The sequence below is a fragment of the Bos taurus genome, chromosome 14 (genome assembly GCF_002263795.3).
Source record: "Bos taurus isolate L1 Dominette 01449 registration number 42190680 breed Hereford chromosome 14, ARS-UCD2.0, whole genome shotgun sequence".
Classification (NCBI taxonomy): domain Eukaryota; kingdom Metazoa; phylum Chordata; class Mammalia; order Artiodactyla; family Bovidae; genus Bos; species Bos taurus.
Window position 1 is genome coordinate 30,059,419 of NC_037341.1, and position 23,294 is coordinate 30,082,712.

At 37.6% G+C, this 23,294-nt stretch overlaps 1 protein-coding gene across 5 annotated transcripts in view; it reads left to right on the forward strand.

The window, feature by feature from the left end:
• Positions 1-23,294, forward strand: part of MTFR1 (mitochondrial fission regulator 1) — a 60,840-nt gene that overhangs the window by 20,596 nt on the left and 16,950 nt on the right. For all 5 annotated transcript variants that reach the window (XM_025001652.2, XM_059893311.1, XM_059893309.1 and 2 more), the window contains 2 exon segments: positions 2,097-2,195; positions 9,606-9,721. In XM_025001652.2, coding sequence (XP_024857420.1) covers positions 2,097-2,195; positions 9,606-9,721 — 215 coding nt within the window.

The following is a 23,294-nucleotide window of genomic DNA, read 5'->3' on the forward strand; positions in this document are numbered from 1 at the left end:
GTTTTCACTTGTGGCTAAATAGAAGACATCAGAAATGGTTGACTGGTGTAGTTACTATTGCCCTATGGATTTTTTTTTTCTTTAAAGATCTATGTCTATTAACGTGTATAAGGTAAAGAGTTTGCTTGAATACTGTCCATTTTAGAATTACTTGTCCTTATTTTTTCTTGGCCTCTTATTCTTCCCTTTTTCCTCTGGTCAGGTGATCTTCCTGCTGTTAGTTCTCATGTGTTATTAATACTATTCATGTGATGATCCTCTGTATGATCATTGGTGTGGATAATTTCCTTTCCTCAACTCCACGTAATTCTCTTCTAAGCTTCACATAGCTTCCTCTCTTGTATCCTTTGTTTAATGTTCTTATTTCAGTATTGATGTCTTTCCACTGACCAATTTTCCAATCTATATCATCCTTTTCTATTTCTTAAAAAATATTTGTGTCTCTAAAGCAGGAGTTAATATAATTTTTGTTGGTTGAAGTGTTAGGCTATTAGTACTTTCCAGAACTCTCCCAGGTAAAATCATCAGTGTAACGTTGAACACTGTTTTAATGCATTAAAAAAAACAATTGAAGTATAGTTAATCTGCAGTGTTGTGTGAGCTTCACATGTACAGCAGGGTGTTTCAGTTAAACATATATAGGAAAATATCTGTTCTTTTTCAGATTCTTTTTCATTATAGGTTATTGCAAGATGTTGAATATAGTTCCCTGTGCTGCACACAGGGTCCTTGTTATTTTTCTGAAACTTTGAACATATTGATGATGACAGTTACATGGGCTGGGGCAGAGGTATATATACCCCATGATACTCGCATTGACTCATACTGTTAACCTTAAATTGGATTTGATTGCTAAAATATGAGATCAGACTGCTTCTCTGTTTGTTTTACAAGTTATACATGCTTTTAAAATGGTCTAGAGGTCTGGTTAGGATTATGGGCGGAAGCCATAGCTCTTTACACGAACACTGCTTGATCAAACTGTAATTCCATTCTTCAGATTAGAATGGGCATGGAGTAACTTTAAAAAGGGGTCAATGTTCATGGCCCAGAATACATTATTTATGCTAGGATATAATTGAATATTTAAGTTGAATGAATTAAGTAAATAGTCACATCATTCTCCCTCTTGTCTTTTAAAATTGCTTTTTAATAGCATACTACCTCTCTTTACCTCTTCTGTCCAGGCTTTCAGGTATAGCACTGAAAACAGATGGATAGTTTTTCTCTTTAAGGAAAGAGCATATACTTGGGGCGAAGTTTCAAGGTACATGTTGTAATGATTTAACATTTAACATGCATTTTTTGTTTGCTTTTTGCTTTGGAGGTTTATGTTTGTTTTTGCTTTAAGCATAGCATAATGTCCTCTGTATTATGATTTCATCTGAAAAGTTCTGCTCATTAGGGTTATCACAACCCATTTAGTACTTTGTATAAATTAGGAAAAGGTACCTTTCCCCCTAGACAGGGCCTCATGAGAAAATGTAGTACAACTGGATTTTGGCCCCCACTCACCCTTGGCCAGGCCTTCTTGTATAAGCGAACAAAATGAAGCATCGTGCATGGTACAAATTCAGATTCTGAACTTTGTACTGATTTGCATTTGTTTTGAAAGCCTATTGTAACAAAAGCAGCTTGTAGTTTTGAGAGACTTATACATATATAAAATTCTAAAAATAAAGCAGAGGAGATAAAATAGCTTCCTTTGCAGAATAGTATGGAAGCGTAATGAAAATAGAGTTTTTATTCCAAATATGATATTTTACAATTACTCGTAGTTCTTTTTTTGGGGTGGGGGCATGCCAGCTTGTGGGATCAGATCTCTGACCAGGGGTTGAACCTCTAAGCAACTCCCACTAATTGTTCTTTACATTTTTATATGATGCCTCACATTAAGCTTTACTGCATTAATAATAGCCTGCTATATATATTATTACATTTTTAATTGAAAAATATCAGCTCATTTCCTGTAACATAGAGCATTCTGATTCCATAATTAATGTGTCAGCTTGTCATGCAATTAATTGTCCAATGCTTTTGTATGAACAGTTCTGTAAGTCTTGTCATTGAACTTTTGGTCTTTCCTTCTTCCTCAGGTTCTTTGGTCTGGGAAGCCATATGGGTCATCTCGGAGTATTGTAAGGAAAATTGGTACCAATTTATCTCTGATCCAGTGTCCAAGAGTTCAGTTTCAGGTACTGTATTTTATATATTTCAGATTTTATATTAATATGTTCATTGGTAATATAAATAGGCAAGGCAGCTTTAAAAGTACTTTTTGAACCTCTCCTCCCATTGATGCCACTATCAATAAAATAAGAGGATAAAAACCACAGTAAAGTCTTTCTAATTTTAGTTCCTCTGTGAAGTGATTATTTAAGCTCTTTAAGACATTTATCCTTAAGAATACATATTTGAAGACTTAGAAGCATATAGTAAGCCAAGCAGTTAATTCCCAGGTGACCTTGAACATTGTCTTCTAGCACCAAATCAGGAACCACTCACCTCTTTGCTTGGATATAAAGGTTATATTTTTTTGATCTGGGCTTTTGTTCCTTACTGTTGTTTTAGTGTTAGACATGTATCACATAGCTTTGTTCTTGTTTTTCAGTAATTCTCTACAACAGTAATAAGACAAAACCTTTCAGTTCAACATTTAAGTATAATATAAAGTTCAGCAGATATTTATACCAATTTTAAATAATAGATTAGCATGTGAAATGTGGAAGATATATATTTAATTCATAATTCAGAAGTGCTCTTGTGAGCTTACTAGATATGATGTCTTACTTAAAAATTACTTCTCCTTGTAGAGACAGTTAACAGTCTGTTCCTCAGTAAGTGGTAGAAATTATCATTTGTTCAGATTGACTAGCAAGGTTGGTCATTATTGTGCCCACTAGCAGATTGACTGGCAAAACCTTTGTGCATCAGTCTAGACATTGACAAGTTGGAACTTCCAGAAGTAATTTTTATCAAATGATACAAAATGATAAATTTTAGCAAGTTAAAAAAAATTAAAATGGAGAAACCTATGGTAGTAATTCTGTCAAGCACAATATCTGAGAATTCAGTTCAGTTAGACACCAATTGTTGATTGCTTTATTTGCCAGTTTCCTTCAAATAACTATTGTGTTAACCAAGACTTACTTTCTTCTGATTGCACTATTCATTTAATTCTATTTATCAATCTGCTTAACCTAGTTGCAGGAGAACTTGATTCAGCATTTGTGTTCGCTGCCATCTATGGGGTCGCACAGAGTCGGACACAACTGAAGCGACTTAGCAGTAGCAGCAGCAGCTAGATGTGAATGAAAGCAATGAAGATAATCTAGCATTTTCTGGTAGCAGCCCAAATCTGCCTTGACAGTCAGTGGACTGAGGTACTAGGGCCAAGTTCATTTTCTTGGAAGGAGCCTCTTTCTCAATGTTATTAGTTACTTAGAAGGGTCTGAGCAGAAAAAGAATTTTAGGTTTAGTACAGGAGCTACATTTGAAAAGAGATTAACATAAGGAGAGAGGAATAAGGTATGAGAAATACTGGTGACCTACTTGAGAGTGTAGTAGAAAACAAGACATTTGTTTAAAGTGAGATTTTTGCTTCTAGGCAGCTTTGTAGCGCTGCTGCTTTTCAGATTCAAAGTCAATCTTAAAGTGTTTTATCTGCTAGTTAGATAATTTGTCTGGTATTTTTCCTCTGTATCCTCTGGTATTTTTGTTTTGTTTTTACTAAGTCTATCAGAAATTTTAAAAAATGGAGAATCTTTGAAAAATATAAGGGATGCAGTTCAGAGTAATAACATTGACAACATTTTTGCTATTCTTCTGGCTAAGTGGGGGTTTGATTGATATGGAATATGTTTGGACTGTCTAGGACTCCAACATGACTAAAGGAAGTCTGAAACTGGGAAGCCACCATTAGACCCAAGGAGAGCAGACCCCATTATGGGGCCCTGTTTAGGAGACAAAAGTTGAAATAGATTAAACATGAGAATGAAGCATTCATGGGTCAATTCAGGAGGAGTAGTCAAAGCCAGTTCTTTGTTGTCCTGGGTGATTTCAGTGTCTTTGGAAACACAGTTTCATATTTTCTTTACTTCCTCTGCTCTTGTTGGCTTTCACTTCTATTCCTTCCCTTGTACCCACACTCACAGGCAGCACCTCAACCGTGTCACCCTCACAGCAGTTTTCACCTCTGAACTCTTAGGTCTCAGTATGTTCCTTCTAGATCATACCATCTCTTCACTGTTGTCAGATGACCCATTATCTGGACAAGTAAGACTCTCACATAAACGAGGGGCAAGCCAGGAATGTTACTTTGTGATGTGAGGGTTAGGATATCTAACTCTGAGTATCATAACTGGTACATAATTAGTTCACAGTAAAAGTATGCCAGTGGTGGGATTTTATCATTATTGCCACCTTACAGCAGAATAGCAAATTAAACTTATTTGGCTCACTAAATGAACTCTGTGATTTTACAAATTTGATTTCTGTGTATTTATAGGGTCACAGATCAGAACATAGATCAACATGTTTATTTACACCTGAATCCAGTTAATGGTCACAGGGAATATTGTGCTGGTAATAAAAATGAGATAATGAATGTAAAAAAGCATGTAAAAGCACTCAATATATTTTTGCTATATTGTTTGTTGGAATGGGGTTCAGAGGTTTTGGTTTACAGTGGTTCTCAATACTAGGTGCATATTTAAATCACCAGGAGCTTTAAAAAATAAGCATGCTTGGGCTCCACCCTCAAGGCTCCACCCCCACCCCCAACAAAAACACTTAACAGGGCTTATAAAGAATATAGATGTCATCCAAAGCTTACTAAATCTGAATTTCATATATTTGACTTTCTTTCATACATTTGTTTTTTAAAAACCTCTTCAGGAGCTTTTGCAGTGGGGTTGAGGACTTTATTTACAGGTTGTGTTTTCATACTTTGCTGAAGAAAGTTTAAAGCAGTAACATGCCTATCTGTTGGCAAATATGAAAGTAATCACTAAAGCACCTTTAGGGTCATTTTTATAAATTTAAAATTTTCTGAGTTTAACACATGGAATTTAAGTGTGGCTTATTGGGGGTAATAAATAAATACTACACTTAAAAAACCTAAGGCAACAAAAAAGTGATCTTGCATGCTCTCAGATAAAGGGATGGGTGGGAACTTGGCCCTGTGCTATAGGAGTTTGAATCCCTGCTCTGCAACCTGCAGACCTCTGGGTAATTTTACCTGGACTACCTCTTTTTTTTCCTGTGGAAACCCTGCCCCAGGCTAGTTTCTGGGATGGCTAAGAGTGATTGTTGGAATTGGTGGAGAAGGGAATGTTCTGTAACTAAACAAGTGTAAGATTCTCACTACAATTCTCACACTAAGTCTGGAAGGAAAACAACCACCTGCCACATGGCGTTTAGCAGATAAACGTGAGATCCATGTATTATGTTAGGTATTGTTGGTCAGTGATGAACCAAACAGTCATGATCTTCACCCTTACTGGGATATAGTTCAGGGGAGAGATATTAAACAAGGAAGTAAGCTGATAAATGTTCCAAGGAATATAATCAATCTGATTTCAGTATTGACTATCTGGTGATGTCCATGTATAGAGTCATCTCCTGTGTTGTTGGAAGAGGGTGTTCGTTATGACCATTGGATTCTCTTGGCAAAACTCTGTTAGCCTATGCCCTGCTTAATTTTGTATCTAAGGCCAAACTTTCCTGTTACTCCAGGTATCTCTTGATTTCCTACTTTTGCATTCCAATCTCCTGTGATGAAAAGGACATCTTTTTTTGGTGTTTGCTCTAGGAAGCTTTGTAGATCTTCATAGAATCATTCAACTTCAATTTCCTCGTCTTTATTGGTTGGGGCATAGACTTGGATTATTGTGATGTTGAATAGTTTGCCTTGGGAAATGAACCAAGATCATTCTGTCATTTTCAGATTGCACCCAAGTACTGCATTTTGGACTCTTGTTGACTTTGAGGGCTATTCCATTGCCTCTAAGGGATTCTTGCCCACAGTAGTACATATAATGGTCATCTGTATTAAATTTGCTGATTTCTGTCCATTTTACCTTGATTCATGAACCTAACAGTCCAGGTTCCTATGCAATGTTGTTCTTTACAGCACTGGACTTTACTTTCAGCACCAGACACATCCACAACTGGGCATCATTCTGCTTTGGCTCAGCCTCTTCATTCTTTCTGGAGCTATTTCTCTGTTCTTCCCCAGTAGCATATTGGATACCTGCCGACCTGGGGGGCTCATCTTTCAGTGTCCTATCTTTTTGCCTTTTCATACTGTTGATGGGGTTCTCAAGGCAAGAATACTAAAGTGGTTTGCCATTCCCTTCTCCAGTGGACCACTTTTTATCAGGCCATGACTAGCAGGGACCTGCCCTTCAGCATTATCCATAACTTTCTGATAATCCGCAGTATGCTACCATGAAATGTCATACTGTGTGTGATGTCCATTTCTTGATATTAATATTTTTGCTATAAGATGGCCGTTAAGGATAACCAAATCAAGATTACACGTGTTATGTGTATAAATTTGGTAGCCTGGCATAGTAATTTGGAGCCCAGCTCTGTAAATAACATTTATGATATTTTATTCTTTCTCAGTAATTGACTTCTTAGAGACTTGTTTCTCCACTGGGGATACTGTTACTTACCTTCTTGGGTTATTTTGAGAGATACACATTTCTCTCGCTCTTGACTCTCAGGTCTTTTTTCCTTCTCCCTATTTTCCCTCACCTTCCTCCCTCCCCCATTCTAGGTGTGTCATGAATAGAAAGTGTTAATAAATGCTCAGTTTTTTTTTTTTTAAGTGACCACATCATTCAGCAGTATTAGTGCCTACATTTCAGCTAGAGTATTTGTTGTTCTTTACACAGGCATGCCCTGTGACCTATTGGTGTCACTATATTAAAATGTAGAAATTCTGCTTTTAATATTTTAACTATGACAGGAATTGGTAGAAAAAGAGAAATAATTAAATCTACAAATAAAAAAGCTAGATGTTGTTATCAATATTTTACAGTATTGCTTTGAAGAATACATGTTTTGCATTTAGCTATAAACAACTGGTGGTAAAATAGACTGAGTATATTTACTGTTACACCGTTTTTGGCAAGAAACAGAGAATCCTGGTTCCTGGGACCAGTGTGTTTATTTTATGAAATTCCCATGAGGACATGCTGAGTTCTTCTAATATTTTAAGCATTTCAATACTTTATATTTTTCTTTTATGTATTTTATTTAATAAATCAGTTTCTTTAGTATAGTTTTACATTATCAGGATGTTTTAAATCACCTAAAGTTACTTTGGTAAAATTCTTGAAATATAATTGAATCTTGGATAATTTAAATTGTATCAAATGTTGATTTGAATTTCTTAAGATTAGTAAAAAATACAGTGCTACTAAATCTTGCTCTGAATGAAATGCTTTTCATACTTTCTGAAAAGACTTTGGATACTGATAACATTAATTTTAAATTGTATAATCCCCTTGATTTTGAAAAAGAACACTTTTCTATCTCTTCACTGTTGTTGTTTTGTTTTTCCCCCTACTAACAATAGCTGTGATAGGACAGGACCTTGCTGGAACCGTCAGTAAGTTGACCTTTACTTTTCAAACTTCCCATCAGTCATCCATGCATGTCAGTAGTGGCGTCTACATCACACTTGCTAGAAGTCCGTGCCCTCAGACCCCGTGCCTATGCAGACCTCACCTGCACTAGCACTTTACTGAGTGAATTGCCCTCGTCATTTCACGCTTATGCTACTGAATGCACATTTCAGCAACAGCGGAAGAGGCCTTTTAAAAAAAGATTAGTATTACTGTTTTTTCAGTTTTATTTTTTAGTATGAGTTTGGTTTCCCCAGGGACTTTGTTAGGCTTTTTTGGTGGCATAAATCACTGTTATAATCTAGATATGTAACTTAAATACTTAAACTGCTTTATTTTGTGGGGCAGGATGTCAACTAGAAATGATACAGATATTATTAATTCTGGAGTTGGTGCTTGACAGTGTCATTAACATTTTCATTTCATTGAGTACATGTTGTAGACATATTAATTCAGTCATTACATTTAATCAGTGTTTAATAAGATTACAAACTAAGTCCATGGAATAATCTTTTTTTAAAAAGTTTGTGCAAAAAGCATCATTTCATGTTTAATATATGAAGTATTACAGATGTAAAATTGAGAAGTATTGTATAATCTTTACATTATAAAATGACAAGCTGTCACAAAACTTATATTTTTGAGTATTCTTAGAAAAGTATCATTTTGCTTCCTTTTATGAACAAAACTATCTGAGACGAAAACAGCAATTTTTTTAACCTTTATGGGGAGAGAAGAAGTCTTCAGGTCAAAACTCGATTTATCATAAATATACCTTTCTTCCTACCAACTAGTAACTGTATTAGAACAAAATTTATTTTCTAAACAAAGAATTACGTAACCAAACTGATCTTCATAAACTAGCACCTAAAGGTATTTAAAATTTTTAACCATATTAGTATTATGTGTGTGTATGGTATATTTTACAGTTGAGGAAGAAGTATTAATTCAGTGTAGCTTCCAAAAGCTTCATCTGCAATGATAGTAAGAAGGTTCAAACTAAGAATGGGTTACAGTAGAGACTTTCTGATAAACATGTAAATATGTAAATCTCTCTCTCTGGCTTTTTAAGCTTTTTACTTCAATTAAGTCCGCATATTCTTTTTTATTTAAACTCTATAGGAAGTATCATATTAATCTGATAACTATTTTTAAATTATTCATTGGCCTTTTGGCTTTGAGGCATTATTCCATAAAAAAATTAAATTTAATTCTTTTTCCAGTTTTTTCAAGGTAAATTAAAAAGTCTGCATTTTCTTTATTTAAAGCCTATAGGAAATACTATGTTAATCTGATAACTATTTAAAATTATTATTCATTGGCCTTCTGGCTTTGAGGCTATTCATATTACAAAACTTTAAGTTCTTTTTCCATGTTTTGAAGGTAAATTTCAGAACTTGCATGCTTTTTCTTTGTTATATTTATTTCAGAATATTCTGTTCCTTTATCTCTGTGTTTAAGGTTCGGTAGGGAAGTCTACTGCTATTTGTATTTTCAGTTCTTTAGTTAATACTTTTATTTAAAAATCAAGAGATTTAATGACATTTAAAAATGTATTTTCATTGTTATAACAGCAATATCAATTAAAAAATATTGCCAGATTTAGCACAAAGCAAGGTCGCTTGTTTATTCTTGTTGCTATACTTTTTACTACATCTCTTCAGAAAAGAATTGATTCTAAAAATTTTCTTAGTGTTTGAAGATGAACAGAGGTATTTTTTTTTTAGTTTCATTTGACCTATAAAATAAAAATTGAATAAGTTAAATTCTAATTCAGAGATTGCATATATTATTAAACAATAGTATGACATAAATAAAGGTCCCTTTTGTGGAGACCTTCAGTGGAAATGTGAGAAACTGCCTGTGTGTTTGTAATGCTAGAGGTGAAGCTTTTCCTTTAGGTAATTAAATGTTTCATGCTACCATTTTGGTGCCAGATGAAGAATTTTCCATATTTGTAACTTACAGCTGACCAGCCCTACAACAGAATGGAGCTCTAGCCCCTCGGGAGAGGATGCAGTGGTGTCTTTTGCTGATGTGGGATGGGTAGCTGAAGAAGAAGGAGAGTGTTCAACAAGACAAAGGTTAGTTTGGGTGGCTAATAAGCCTGAGATGCAGTATTCATTATTTTAAGATGATACGTTTGCAGTATTTCCTTATTTTTAAACTTAAAACTTTTTTAAAACTTGTTTTAGTTGCAGCACACGGATCTTTTATTTGTGGTATTTGAACACTTATTTGCAGCATGTGGAGTCTATTCATAGTTCCCTCTTGTTGTTGTTCAGTCCCTAACTCATGTCTAGCTCTTTGTGACAGAGCACGCCAGGCTCCTCTGTCCTTCACTGTCTCCCAGAGTTTGCTCAGATTCATGTCCGCTGAGTCAGTGATGCTGTCTAACCATCTCATTCTCTGCTGCCCCCTTCTCCTTTTGCCTTTAATCTTTCCCAGCATCAGGGTCTTTTCCAGTGAGTCCGCTCTTCGAATCAGGGCAAAGTATTGGAGCTTCAACTTCAGCACCAGTCTTCCCAATGAATATTCAGGGTTGATTTCCTTTAGGATTGACTGGTTTAATCTCCTTGATCTCCAAGGGACTCTCATGAGTCTTCTCCAGCACCACAGTTTGAAAGTATCAGTTCTTCAGTGCTCAGCCATCTTCATGGTCCAATTCTCGCATCCATACATGACTACTGGAAAAACCATAGCTTTGACTAAGACAGACCATTGTCCGCTTTTTAGTATGCTGTCTAGGTTTGTCATAACTGTCCTCCCAAGGAGCAAAAGTCTTCTAATTTCATGGCTGCAGTCACCATCCATAGTGATTTTGGAGCCCAAGAGGATAAAATCTATGACTTCTTCCACTTTTTCCCCTTTTATTTGCCATGAAGTGATAGAACTGGATCCCATGATCTTAGGTTTTTTAATGTTGAATTTCAAGCCAGCTTTTCCACTCTCCTCTTTCACCCTCAAGAGGTTCTTTAGTTCCTCTTTACTTTCTGCCATTAAGAGTGGTATTATCTGCATTCCTTGCCCAGCGATCAAACCCAGGTCCCCTACAGTGGAAGCACAGAGTCCCAGCCACTGGACCACCGGGGAAGTCCCTGCAGTATTTCCTTTTAGTAGCCTAATATGATCTCTAGTAATTCAGTTCTCTTTTTGGTCCTTTTTTTTCGGGGGGTAGAAGGGGCGGTGGGTTGTCATCTTTTCTGTTCATTTTAAGGACTCAGCTAGTATTTGTAAAGTTCTTAGAGACATATAACTGTTCTAGGTCCTTAAGAATTAGAGAATTCCTTGCCCTTCAGAAGTTTACATTCTAAAATGAAACCAGAGAGACCTTATCATAAGTGTGTTTAGATAAGTAGAGTAAATATAATGGTCTTATTAGAGCAAAGGCATCACTGTGGATCATATTCGGAGAAGGCAATGGTACCCCACTCCAGTACTCTTGCCTGGAAAATCCCATGGGCGGAGGAGCCTGGTAGGCTGCAGTCCATGGGGTCGCGAAGAGTCGGACACGACTGAGCGACTTCATTTTCACTTTTCACATTCATGCATTGGAGAAGGAAATGGCAACCCACTCCAGTGTTCTTGCCTGGAGAATCCCAGGGACAGGGGAGCCTGGTGGGCTGCCGTCTATGGGGTCGCACAGAGTCAGACACGCTGAAGTGACTTAGCAGGTAGCAGGTAGATCATATTAGAAGATTTGTATGTATAGTCAGGATGAGTTTTGATTCAAAGGAGATAGTGTAAGAGAAATGCTTTCATTGATTTCATAGAGCCTGAATCAATTATTGACTTCTGTTCAATCTAATAAACACTTATTCAACTCTTCATTCTTATTAGATATCAAGGATACAGAGATAAAGTAAGACACAGTCGTGGCTTTCCAGGAATACTTGGAAATATTTGCTAGAGGAGATTACAAAAAGAAATCAATAATGGCAATACTGGAAAGACTACTAAATAAATACAGTAGGCCACTGGGGATGGGAGGTTCAGCAGGACTTCTCAGGGAGGGGATGCCAGAGCTGAGTGCTGAGGTGCAATAGGAGCCATCCAACTGGGAAGGCTGTATTACAGGGAAAGGAAACATGAATAAAGGTACTCATCAGGAGCCCACGTGGCATGTTCAGGAAACTCCAAATGGCTCTGTGAGGCTAGAGAGTAGCAGAGAAGGGTAAGCTGTAGGAGATGAATATGGAAAGTAGGTTGAGGTTTAAAGGTCATACATATTAGGGTAAGAAATTTATACTTTTTCTTGAAAGCAGTGTGGAGGCTTGGAAGAAGTTGAAGCACCATTGTAATATTACCAAATTTGTATTTTAGTTAAAATTTCCTGTAAACAGTATAAACAGTGGAGGGGAGCCAGGCCAGGAAATAGGCTAAATAAGAGATGATAAGTTTGACTAAATAAGAAACTGACAGAACACATGAGAGAAAGGACCAAAAGGATGCTCAGAAGAATTTAAAAGACTCAAACTTTTTAGGTATTGGGGTTGAGAAAGGAAGAGTCTAGGAAAAGTCCTAGGTTTCTGAGTAGGATATTATGAGAATGGGGTAACAGTTAATAAGAATATAAGAAAACAGATTTCTTTTTGGTGGACAGGAATAGGAGGTAGTCCAGTGTGGACTACACTGTGCTTGAGTGTCCTGTGGGACACTTGCTCTGGAGGTTGTTGATATAGTTAGATATTGATAAGGACATGTGGATGGAATGGCTGATACCCAGAATACTCAAGGAGCATATATAAGACAAGAAATGCTTGGAAGTAAATAAGGGAAAAAGAAAGAGGGGACTTCCCTACCCCCCTAGAGGCAGCTCAAAAGGCAGGAGGAAAACCAACAGAGAGTGTTGTCTTGGAAGGAGAGGTAGGAGAGCTTCAGAGAAGTGGAGTAAGCTGCCATCAGTGTCAAATACTTAGAGGCGAGTAAACCAAAACACTAGCAGGTTTCCATTTTGTTTTGTAGTTGAAAGATGACTTTAGCAAGAGTAATTTTATTTGAATGATATTTGCTGAGTAAAATAAGGACCAAATAATCCAATAGCAAAGAAGGAATTTGATTTGAATGATAGGTAGGGGAGGGGCCACAACATTACATGAACAGACCAGGTTATTACAGGATTAGCAGGTAAAGAGGCTTTCTTTTTTAAGATGTTTGTTTTTTTACTAAACTTTTAATTTTGAGATAATTATAGATTCTTCTGGAGAAGGAAATGGCAACCAACTCCAGTATTCTTGCCTAGAGAATCCCATGGACAGAGGGGTCTGGTGGGCTGCCGTCCATAGGGTCGTACAGAGTTGGACACGACTGAAGCGACTTCGCATCCGTGCATGCATTGGAGAAGGAAATGGCAACCCACTCCGGTATTCTTGCCTGGAGAATCCCATGGACAGAAGAGCCTGGTGGGATGCTGTCTATGGGGTCGCACAGAGTCGGGCACGACTGAAGCAACTTAGCAGCAGCAGCAGCACAGATTCTTCACATGCAGTTATAAGAAGTACAGAAGCACAGACGTTATAAGAGTACAGAAGCATTCTCCATACCCGTTAATCTCCAGTGGTAACGTCCTACAAAACATGGTGCATTATCATAGCCAGGATACTGACACTGCTATAGTCAAGATGCAGAATATTTCTGTAATACAAGAATCCCTCATGTTGGCTCCCTGTTATAGCCACAGTCACTTCCCTCACATCTCCAACCCCTCCTTAATTAATGGCAACCATGTACCTATTTTCCATTTTCACAGTTTTGTCATGTCAAGATAATTGTATAAATCAAGTCATACAATATGCAGTCTTTTGGGACTGGCTTTTCTCACTAAGCATAATCTCTAGTGATGCATCCAGATTGCTGTGTGTAACAGCAGTTCTTTTTTTTTTTTAAGTGCTTAATAGCATTCCTTGGTATGGAGGGACCACAGTTTGTTTAACCATGCACTGGCTGATGGACATCTGGATTGATTCCAGTTCTTGGCTTCTCTAAGTAAAGTTAATATAAATGTACAGGATTTTGAACCAGCATGATTTTTCCTTTTTCTGGGATAAATGCCCGTGAGTGGAGTTGTTGCTTCATGTGAGTCACAAGGTGGTTGCGTGTTTATTTTTTTAAGAAACTGGCTGAATCATTACATTCTCACCAGCCAGTTTCTGTGCTTTCTCACCATTTGATGTTTTCACTTTTTTCCTTTTTTATTTTTTGCCATTCTAATAGGTGTATATTGTGCATCTCAGGATTTTAATTTATATTTCCTTAATGGCTAATGATAAACATTTTTCATGTGTTTGCTCTCTTCATATTCTTTTGAATAGAATGTCTCTTCATGTCTTTTTCCCAGTTTCTAATTGGGTTTTCTTTGGAGAGTTCTTTGTATATGCTAGATATGAGTCATTTTTCAGGTATGTGGTTTATAAACATTTTCTCCCAAATGTAGGGCAAGTAGCACAAGTAAAGTGGGACAGGTTAAAGCTTGTCTTTTCCTCTGTTAACAGTCTTTAACAGAGCAAAACTTTAAAATTTTAATTTGTTCCTTTTTCCTTTTATGGATCATACTTTTGGTGTCAGTATAAGAAATCTGTACCTAGTGTTAAGATCCTTCAGATTTTCTCCTGTTTTTTGTTTTTTCAAGCTTATAGTTTTATGTTTTACAGTTAAGTCTCTGATCCTTTGGTTTTGGTATCAGGATAATAACAAGCTTCAAAAAATGAAGCTTATCTATTTTCTGAAGAGATTGTGTAGAACTGGCATTAATTCTTTAAGCATTTAGAAGAGTTATCCTGTGAGCCATCTGGATCTGGAAATTTCTTTTTGGTGACATTGATTGATTGATTTTTTTCATGGAAAGGCATTTTAGATTGTGCACATAAGCGATATCTGTGATATATGTCTTTCTCTGACTGACTGAGTCTGATAATCTCCAGGTCCATCTGTGTTGCTGCCGATGGCATTATTTCATTCTTTCTGAGTAATATTCCATTTTATATATTTACCATATCTTCTTTATCCATTCATCTGTGGATGGACATTTAGGTTTTCCATGTCTTGGCTTATTGTAAACAGTGGTGCAGTGAACACTGGGTGGATGTATCCTTTCAAACCATGTTTTTCTCCAGATCAAAAGGGGGACTGCTGGATCATATGGTAGTTCCAGTTTTAGGTTTTAAGGAACCTCCATACTGTTCTCTATAGTGACTGTGCCAGTTTACATTCCCACCAACAGTGTAGGAGGGACCCCTTTTCTCCACACTTTCTCTAGCATTTTATGTTTTGTGTATTTTTTGATGAGGACCATTTTGACTGGTGTGAGGTCTTTATTGTAGTTTGATTTGCATTTCTCTAATAATTAGTGGTGTTGATCATCTTTCATATGCTCCTTGGCTATCTGTATGTCTTCTTTGGAGAAATGTCTTCTGTGCATTTTTAAATTTTTTAATATTGAGCTGTATGAGTTGTATGTAAATTTTGGTGACTAATCCCATGTTGGTTGCATCATTTGCAAATATTTTATACCGTTCTGTGGTTTGTTTTTCTCATTTTGTTTATGGTGTACTTTGTTGTGCAAATGCTTTTGAGTTTAATTTGTTTAGGTCCCATTTGTTTGTTTTTGTTTTTATTTCCATTACTCTGGGAGACAAATTGAAAAAGATACTGCTGTGATTTATGTCAAAGGGTCTTCTGCCTATCTGGTCTTAAAGTTAGGTTTTTAATCCATTTTGAGTTTATTTCTGTGTGTATGATGTTAAAGAATGTTTGATTTCATTCTTCTACATGTGGCTGTCCACTTTCCCAGCAGCATTTACTGAAGAGACTTGTCTTTCCTCCATTTTATAGTCTTGCCTCTTTTGACATCGATTAATTGGCCATAGGTGTAGTTAAGTTTTGGTGAGTTTTAAAATTATGAGTTCAAGTTCCTTAATAAAGTTATGTGACTATTTTATGAATTTCATATTGGAAGAGATATAGTAGATTGTATTTTTACCTCTGAGGTCTCTAGAAATCTGTCCCCTGTTTCATTCCTGATATTAGTAATTTATGTCTTCTCTTTTTAAAATATTTGTCCATGTATTAATCTTTTCAAAGAACAAGACTTCACTTTTATTGATTTTTTCTTTTTTTTTCAATTTTACTGATTTCTGCTCCTATCTATTATTTTCTTCCTTCTGCTTGCTTTAAGTTTATTTTGCCTTTTTTCCCTAGGTTTTTTAGGTGAGAGTTGATATTATTGAAACTTTCTTTTTTCTAATTAAGCATTTAGTGCTGTAAACTTCTCAACACTGCTTTTATCTGCATCCCACAAGTTTTGGTATGCTGTAATTATATTGTAATCCAGTTCATTGTATTTTTTGATTTCCCTTGAGACAACCTCTTTTAACTGTTGAAGTTAGAAGTTTGTTGTTCAGTTTCCAACTGTTGGAAATTTTGCTATTTTTCAGTTACTGAGTTCTGGTTTGATTCTGTTGTGATCAGAGGACACAACTGTATTCAGTTGTCCCTTGAATAACACAGGTTTGGACTGTGGGGGGCTATTTGTGTACAGATATTTTCCATTGTAAGTAGTATAGTCCTGTACAATCCAAGGGTGGTTGTCTACAGAATCTGAGGCACTGTGTATGCGACTTTGGTGAGGGTTGGAGCCCCTAAATCCTGTGTTGTTCAAGGGTCATTTGTATTTTCATCCCTTTAAAAATTTGTTGAGATTTTTTTAATGGTCCAAGATATAGGTCATTTTGGTTTATGTTGCATGAGTAATAGAAAAGAATGTGTACTGTTGTTAATGGAATGTGCTATAAATGTCAAATAGATCCTGTTGGTTGATAGTGTTGCTAAATTCTTCTGTATGCTTCTTGATTCCCTGTTTATTCTAACAGTTATTGTGGAGGAGGTGTTGAAGTCTCTAACGGTATTTGTGGATTTCTCCTTTCTGTTCTATCAGCTTTTGGTTTCCATATTGTGGAATTTTATTGTTTGGTGCATACATATTTAGGATTGCTGTGTCTTTTATCTTCTTACTCTTATGTAATGTTACTCTCTGCCCCTGGTAATTTTCTTTGCTCTTAAGTCCATGTAATGAAATATAATTGTCACAACTGGCTTTTTTTGGTTGATGTTTGCATAATCTTTTTCTTTTGACTTTCATCCTGCCTATATAATTACCTTTGAAGTGAGTTTCTTATAGACTATTGTTGGGTCATATTTTTAAATTTATTCTGCCAATCTGTCTTTTAATTTTTGTATATAAACTATTTACATTTATGTAATTATTATTTTGGCGCAGTGGCAAAGAATCCACCTGCAATGCAGGAAACTCAAGAAACACAGGGTCAATCCCTGGGTGAGGAAGATACCATAGAGTGGGAAATGGCAACCTGCTCCAGAATTCTTGCCTGGAAAACTCCATGGACAAAGAAGCCGGGAGGGCTACAGTTCATGGGGTAGCATGACAGAGCGACTGAGCACACATAAAATTATTATGTTAGGTCTTATAATTTCTTAAAAAACTTCTCTGCAGACACATTGAATGACATAGGACAATATAATATAATATTTGAAATTAATAGTTTATTTTCTCAAGAGGAGAATTTAAATTATCATTGTGTTTTTCTTTCTGTCTGATGCAGAGTTCTTTTTTTATTGCTTTGTTTCTGTTTAGAGAATTTCTTTGAGCCATTCTTTTTGGATAGATTCTGCTTGCAATAAATTCTTTGAGTTTTTATTAATTTGAGAATTATTGATTGTCCCAGTCTTGAAGTATATGCTTTTGCTGGATATAAGGTTAGAATTTCATAGAATTTTCTTTTAGTACTTGAAAAATGTGCCATTTTCTTCAAGCCTCCATGGTTTCAGTTGAGAAAACCTCTGTCCTTCAAATAGGACCTCTTTCCTATTAGGGAAAAACTTTCTCTAGTTGCTTTACAATTTTCTTTTATTTATCTTGGTTTAAAAAGTTAACACAAATTAAATTAAAAAAAATTTTGTCTTACACTTTTGAGAATACTTTCTGACAAAGGCCTTAAACAATGTCTGAGGGCATGTTCATGAAACAACCTCCTCTAAAATGGACAGTTTTATTTAACTGATAAACTGATTTTTTTCAAGAGCTCCTAATAGCATTTGGGGAGCTGGCAAACCAAACTGTATCCTAATTTAAATAAAGCATGTAAGTTATCAAGACTGAGAAATAGTTCTAATTTATCTGTGTTTAGTGGTGGGGAAATACTATGTAAAGATATCCTTATTCTTTTTACTAAAGTTGTACAATTCAAATTCACGTATAAAATAGTGAGATGTGCCTTACTATAAGGCATGTCACCTCTCTTCCCCTTCTCCAGAAAAGGAATATTAGGTCATTTACAATTCTTTTGCCATTATTACTTTTAATGGGGCTTCCCTGGTAGCTCAGCTGGTAAAGAATCCGCCTGTAACGCAGGAGACCCTGGTTTTATTCCTGGGTCAGGAAGATCCACTGGAGAAGGGACAGGCTACCCACTCCAGTATTCTTGGGCTTCCCTGGTGTTTCAGTTAGTAAAGAATCCCCCTGCAATGTGGGAAACCTGGATTCGATCCCTGGGTTAGGAAGATCCCTTGAAAAAGGGAATGGTTACCCATTATAGTATTCTGGCTTGGAGAATTCCACGGACTCTACAGTCCATGGGGTCACAAAGAGTCAGACACAACTAAGAAACTTTCACTTTCAGTATATACTTTTTGCTGTGCTTTGTGTTCATTGCTTTGTGTGGTCTTTCTCTAGTTGTGGCCGTGGGGGCTACTCTTCATTGTGGTGCATGGGCTCCTCTCATCGCGGTGGTTTCTCTTGTTGCGGCTCTAGAGCACAGGCTCTGTAGCTGTGGTGTGTGGGCTGTAAACATGCAGGCATCCGTAGCTGCAGCATACAGGCTCGGTAGTTGCGGCTCACGGGCTCGAGTGAGGGCTCAGTGGTTGTGGTGCACAGGCTTTAGTTGCCCTGCAGCATGTGGAGTCTTCCCAGACCAGGGATCAACCCTGTGTCCCCTGCGTTGGCAGGCAGATTCTTTCCCACTGCACCACCAGGGAAGTCCTGCCGTTATTTTTTTGAGTACTTTTTCAGCCTTGCCTTTTTACTCCTCTCCTCTTAGGACAGATGACACAAATGTTAGATCTTCTGTTGTTGCAGGTCACTGAGACTGCTCCATGTTTTTTTCCTAGTTGGTTCATTTTTTGTTTTCCTGATTAGATAATTTCTATTGTTCTGTCTCTAAATTCACTGTCAATTCCCTCTGTCGTCGTCATTCTGCTTTTGATTCTATGCATTGTGGTTTTTAGCTTTAAAATTTTTATTTGCCCCCCCCCCCTTTTTTTGCTGAGACTTTTTTTTTTTTTCCATTTGTTTCAAGAGTGGTGGTGAACGCTCACTGAAGCATTTTTATTGTAGCTGCTTTAAAATCAGTCAGATAGTTCTCACATCTCCTGTCATCTCAGAGTTGGCATCTGTCATTTGTCTTTTTTCATTCAATTTGTGTTCTTTCTGGTTATTGTCATGAGAAGTGATTTTATTGAAATCCAGGTATTTTGAGTATCTGAGACCTTGGATCATTTAAACTTTTTCTTTTACTAATAGCTTTCACTAATAGCAAGGGAAGCGTGGGTGCCACTTTGTTACTCCCAAGTGGGAGCAGAATCCAGGTTTCCCACTCAGCCTCCATTCACCCCGAGGGCAGTGGTCCTTATTTTCACCCGGCAAGCAGTGGGTGCTCCAGCTCTTCAGGAAGCCATCTGGAACACAATCCTTGCAGATGGGAGGATGCCTCATTACTGCTGGATGAGGTGTAATTCTGGGCTCCCCAAATTGTCTCCACTACCCTACAGGGCTTCCCAGGTGGCGCTCGCAGTGAAGAATCTGCCTGCCAGTGCAGGAGACCTAAGAGACACGGGTTCAGTCCCTGGGTCGGGAAGATCCTCTGGAGAAGGGCATGGCAACCCACTCCAGTGTTCTTGCCTGGAGAATCCCATAGACAGAGAAGCCTGGAAGGTTATAGCTCATAGGGCTGCACAGAGTTGGACGTGACTGAAGCAACTTAGCACACACCCACACATTGCTTGTTCACCCTTGGAGGTAAATGGAAATGGCCCTCTGGATAATGTGTACACAGAAGGATTGTCTGATAGAGGAAATGCCTTTCACTATACAAAAAGGCTTCCCAGGTGGCACTAGTGGTAAAGAACCTGCCTGCTAGTGCAGGAGACATAAGAGACAAGGGTTTGATCCCTGGTCGGGAAGATCCCCTGGAGAAGGGCATGGCAACCCACTCCAGTGTTCTTGCCTGGAGAATCCCATGGACAGAGGGTCCTGGAGGGCTACAGTCCATGGGGTTGCAAAGAGACTGAAGCGACTTAGTACACATGCACCCACAGGGAGGTGGGGTAAGTCCTGGCTTTCTCCAACACTCCCTTGTAGGGATTCAGGCACCTCATTGCAGCCTGAAAAGGAGGGAAGTTAAGTCTTTGTAGCATGGTGGAGGTAGAGCTACAGTGTTTCCTGTGATGTTTGCCTTGAGCAGAGCCACTGTTTTATTTATAAGTTATCTATCATGGGAGGCTGCCCCTTTCTTGGTGCTTTGGCTAAAGAGTAGGCTTTTGTTGGGGCTTTTTTTTCTTCCCTGCATCTCTTGGCATGTCTGGGTTACTCGAGCACCCAGTCTACCATATATAAGGCAGAAGGAAAACTCAGGGAACTCCTATGATTTTTTTTTTCTTGATTTCAGGTCCCACCCCATATGCCTTCTCTCCACCTGAGAGTCATCTTACATTTGTTGTATATATGATATCCAGAGATTTTAGTTGTAGTGAGGATGAAGAATAGTGAAAGGTTCATTTGCTCCATCTTCCTCAAGATAAGTCTCTAAAGGGCTTTTAACACAAATGTCATGTTTGTACTTGATGTGACATTATAGGGTAGCTATTATGGGGATTGTGGTTGTAGAGTAATTGAGTTGGTATAATGGATCTGGATAATGGATTCTGTCTGTGATGTTGAGAGTAACTGGCTAAAGGATCTTTGAAAAGGTGCCTGGCAGTATTCTAGGCAAAGATCATCTGATTGTGAACAAAGTGAGAAGGAAACAGAGAAGATCCAGTTGGATCTGCCTGGAGGAGGAAGTAGACACATAGGTGGGAAGTGGTCCCAGACTTCCAAGGTTAGCCACGTGGCCCACATGAGTAGGAAAAGTGGGTGGACTTTCTTTTGCAGTGTGGTGCTGTATCACTTTTTGCATCAGTTGTGATTAACTATCGTTGTTACTGTTTTCAGTCTCTCAGTCGTGTCCGACTCTTTGCAACCCCATGGACTGTAGCACGCCAAGTTTCCCTGTCCTTCACCATCTCCCAGAGCTTCTTCAAACTCATGTCCTTTGAGTTGGTGATGCCATCCAACCATCTCATCCTCTGTTGTCCCCTTTTCCTGCCTTCAATCTTTCCTAGCATCAGGGTCTTTTCTAGAGTCAGCTCTTTGTATCAGGTGGCCAAAGTATTGGCGCTTCATGTGTATAAATCTGGATGTCTGGGGGAAGGTACTGTTATTTTCCCGTGGCTGAAAAGAAACTCACTCAGTTGTGTCCAGATCTTTGCAACCCCATGGACTATAGAGTCCATGGAATTCTCCAGGCCAGAATACTGGAGTGGGTAGCTTATCCCGTCTCCAGGGGCTCTTCCTGACCCAGTAATCGAACCAGGGTTTCCTGCATTGCAGGTGGATTCTTTACCAACTGAGCTATCAGGAAGCTGATATCCTAATAAATAGGCTGACAAGGTCTCACCATCTTCCCACAGAAGGGAGCTTTGAGGAAGCTCTATTTGGTCAGTTTCATATACCAGATCAAGTGTTTTTTACAGATTGATGAAATAGCAAATTTACCATAGAATGTATTTTAATCAGTAGGATAAAATAGAAGGATGAGAGCTGATGGAATTTTACTTTGTCTTGACAATTACTTAATGCTGATCCTTTTACCAGGCCGTTTGAGTTTTTTTTCATCTGTCACTTTGATATTAACTGCATTTCTATGGGAGCTTTATAGCTTAAACTTATAACTTAACTTAAAAACATGAAATAGAGTACCTCTAAGATTCATATATAGCCATTTGAGTGTTTCTCTGCCTCTCACATTTATATGAAAGTCAAAGCTGTTCAGTATATAATTATTTCTCCCTTGAAATTTATGTTGATGGCATTTCTTTAACAGTTGGTTACAGTGTTAGGGTATTCTCTCTCTGGGAAAATGGCATAAGCGTGAGTTATTGCATAATTGAATTTTTTTTCCTAAATAATTTGAACTTGAGTCTTTCACCTCTAAATTGAAAGTGCTAATACCTACATTGAGAGAATTTTGAAAGACAACATGAGAAAACTTATAGCACAGTGACACGTACTATGCAAATCTTTTTTCTCTCTTTACACATTTTCATTTCCCTTTGAATTAAAAGAATAGCCTCATAATTGAAAAGAAATCTTCATTTTTATAAGAAGCATTGAGATTCTTAGAAAGAGTCAATATAACTGATCATCTTTCTCAGATAATTAAGTTGTTCTCTTTGATACTAATACTTTCTGGAGACTGTGTGGTCTTTGGACATAGACACACAGCATAACATTTGTTCTCTGTGTGATGAAATTAAAGACTATAATCTCTGTGGCTTCTCGCAGACATCATAGGCATTGTTATCAAGTTTCTGATTGCTTTTGGAGTACAGCAGTTGTAAATTTTATTTTTTAATTGTTGTTCATTCAGAGTCATGTTCAACTCTTTGTAATTGCATTGACTGCAGCACACCAGGCTTCCCTGTCGTGCTCAAACTAAGTCCATTGAGTTGGTGATGCTATCTAACCATCTCATCCTCTGCCACCCTCTTCTCCTTTTGCCTTCAGTGTTTCCCAGCATCAGGGTCTTTTCCAGTGAATCAGCTCTTTCCATCAGGTGGCCAAAGTATTGGAGTTTGAACTTCAGCAGTCAGTCCTTCCAGTGAATATTCAGGGTTGATTTCCTTTAGGATTGACTGGTTTGATCTCTTTGCTGTCCAACTTCTGCTATACAGTGAAGTGATTCAGTTATACATATAAATACATTGTTTTTTATATTCTTTTTCATTATGGTTAGTACCAGGATATTGAATACAGTTCCCTGTGGTATACAGTAGGACCTTGTTGTTTATTCATCCTAGGTATGAAGTGAAGTGAAATCACTGTTGTGTCTGACTCTTAGCGACCCCATGGACTGTAGCCTACCAGGCTCCTCCACCCATGGGATTTTTCCAGGCAAGAGTACTGGAGTGGGTTGCCATCTCTTTCTCCAGGGGATCTTCCTGACCCAGGGATCCAACCCGGGTCTCCCACATTGTAGGCAGACGCTTTTACTGTCTGAGCCACCAGGGAAGTCATCCTGTAATGTATAATGGTTGCCATCTGCTAATTCCAAATTCTCACTCCATTCATTCCTTAATCCCTCTCCCACCTGACAACTGCAGGTCTGTTCTCTGTTTCTGTTTCATAGATAAGTTCATTTGTGTTATCTTTCAGATTCAGTGTTTAAGTGGTATCATGTATTTGTCTTTCTCTTTCTGACTTACCTCACTTAGTATGATAATCTCCAGGTCCATTCACATCGCTGCAAGTGGCATTATATCATTTTT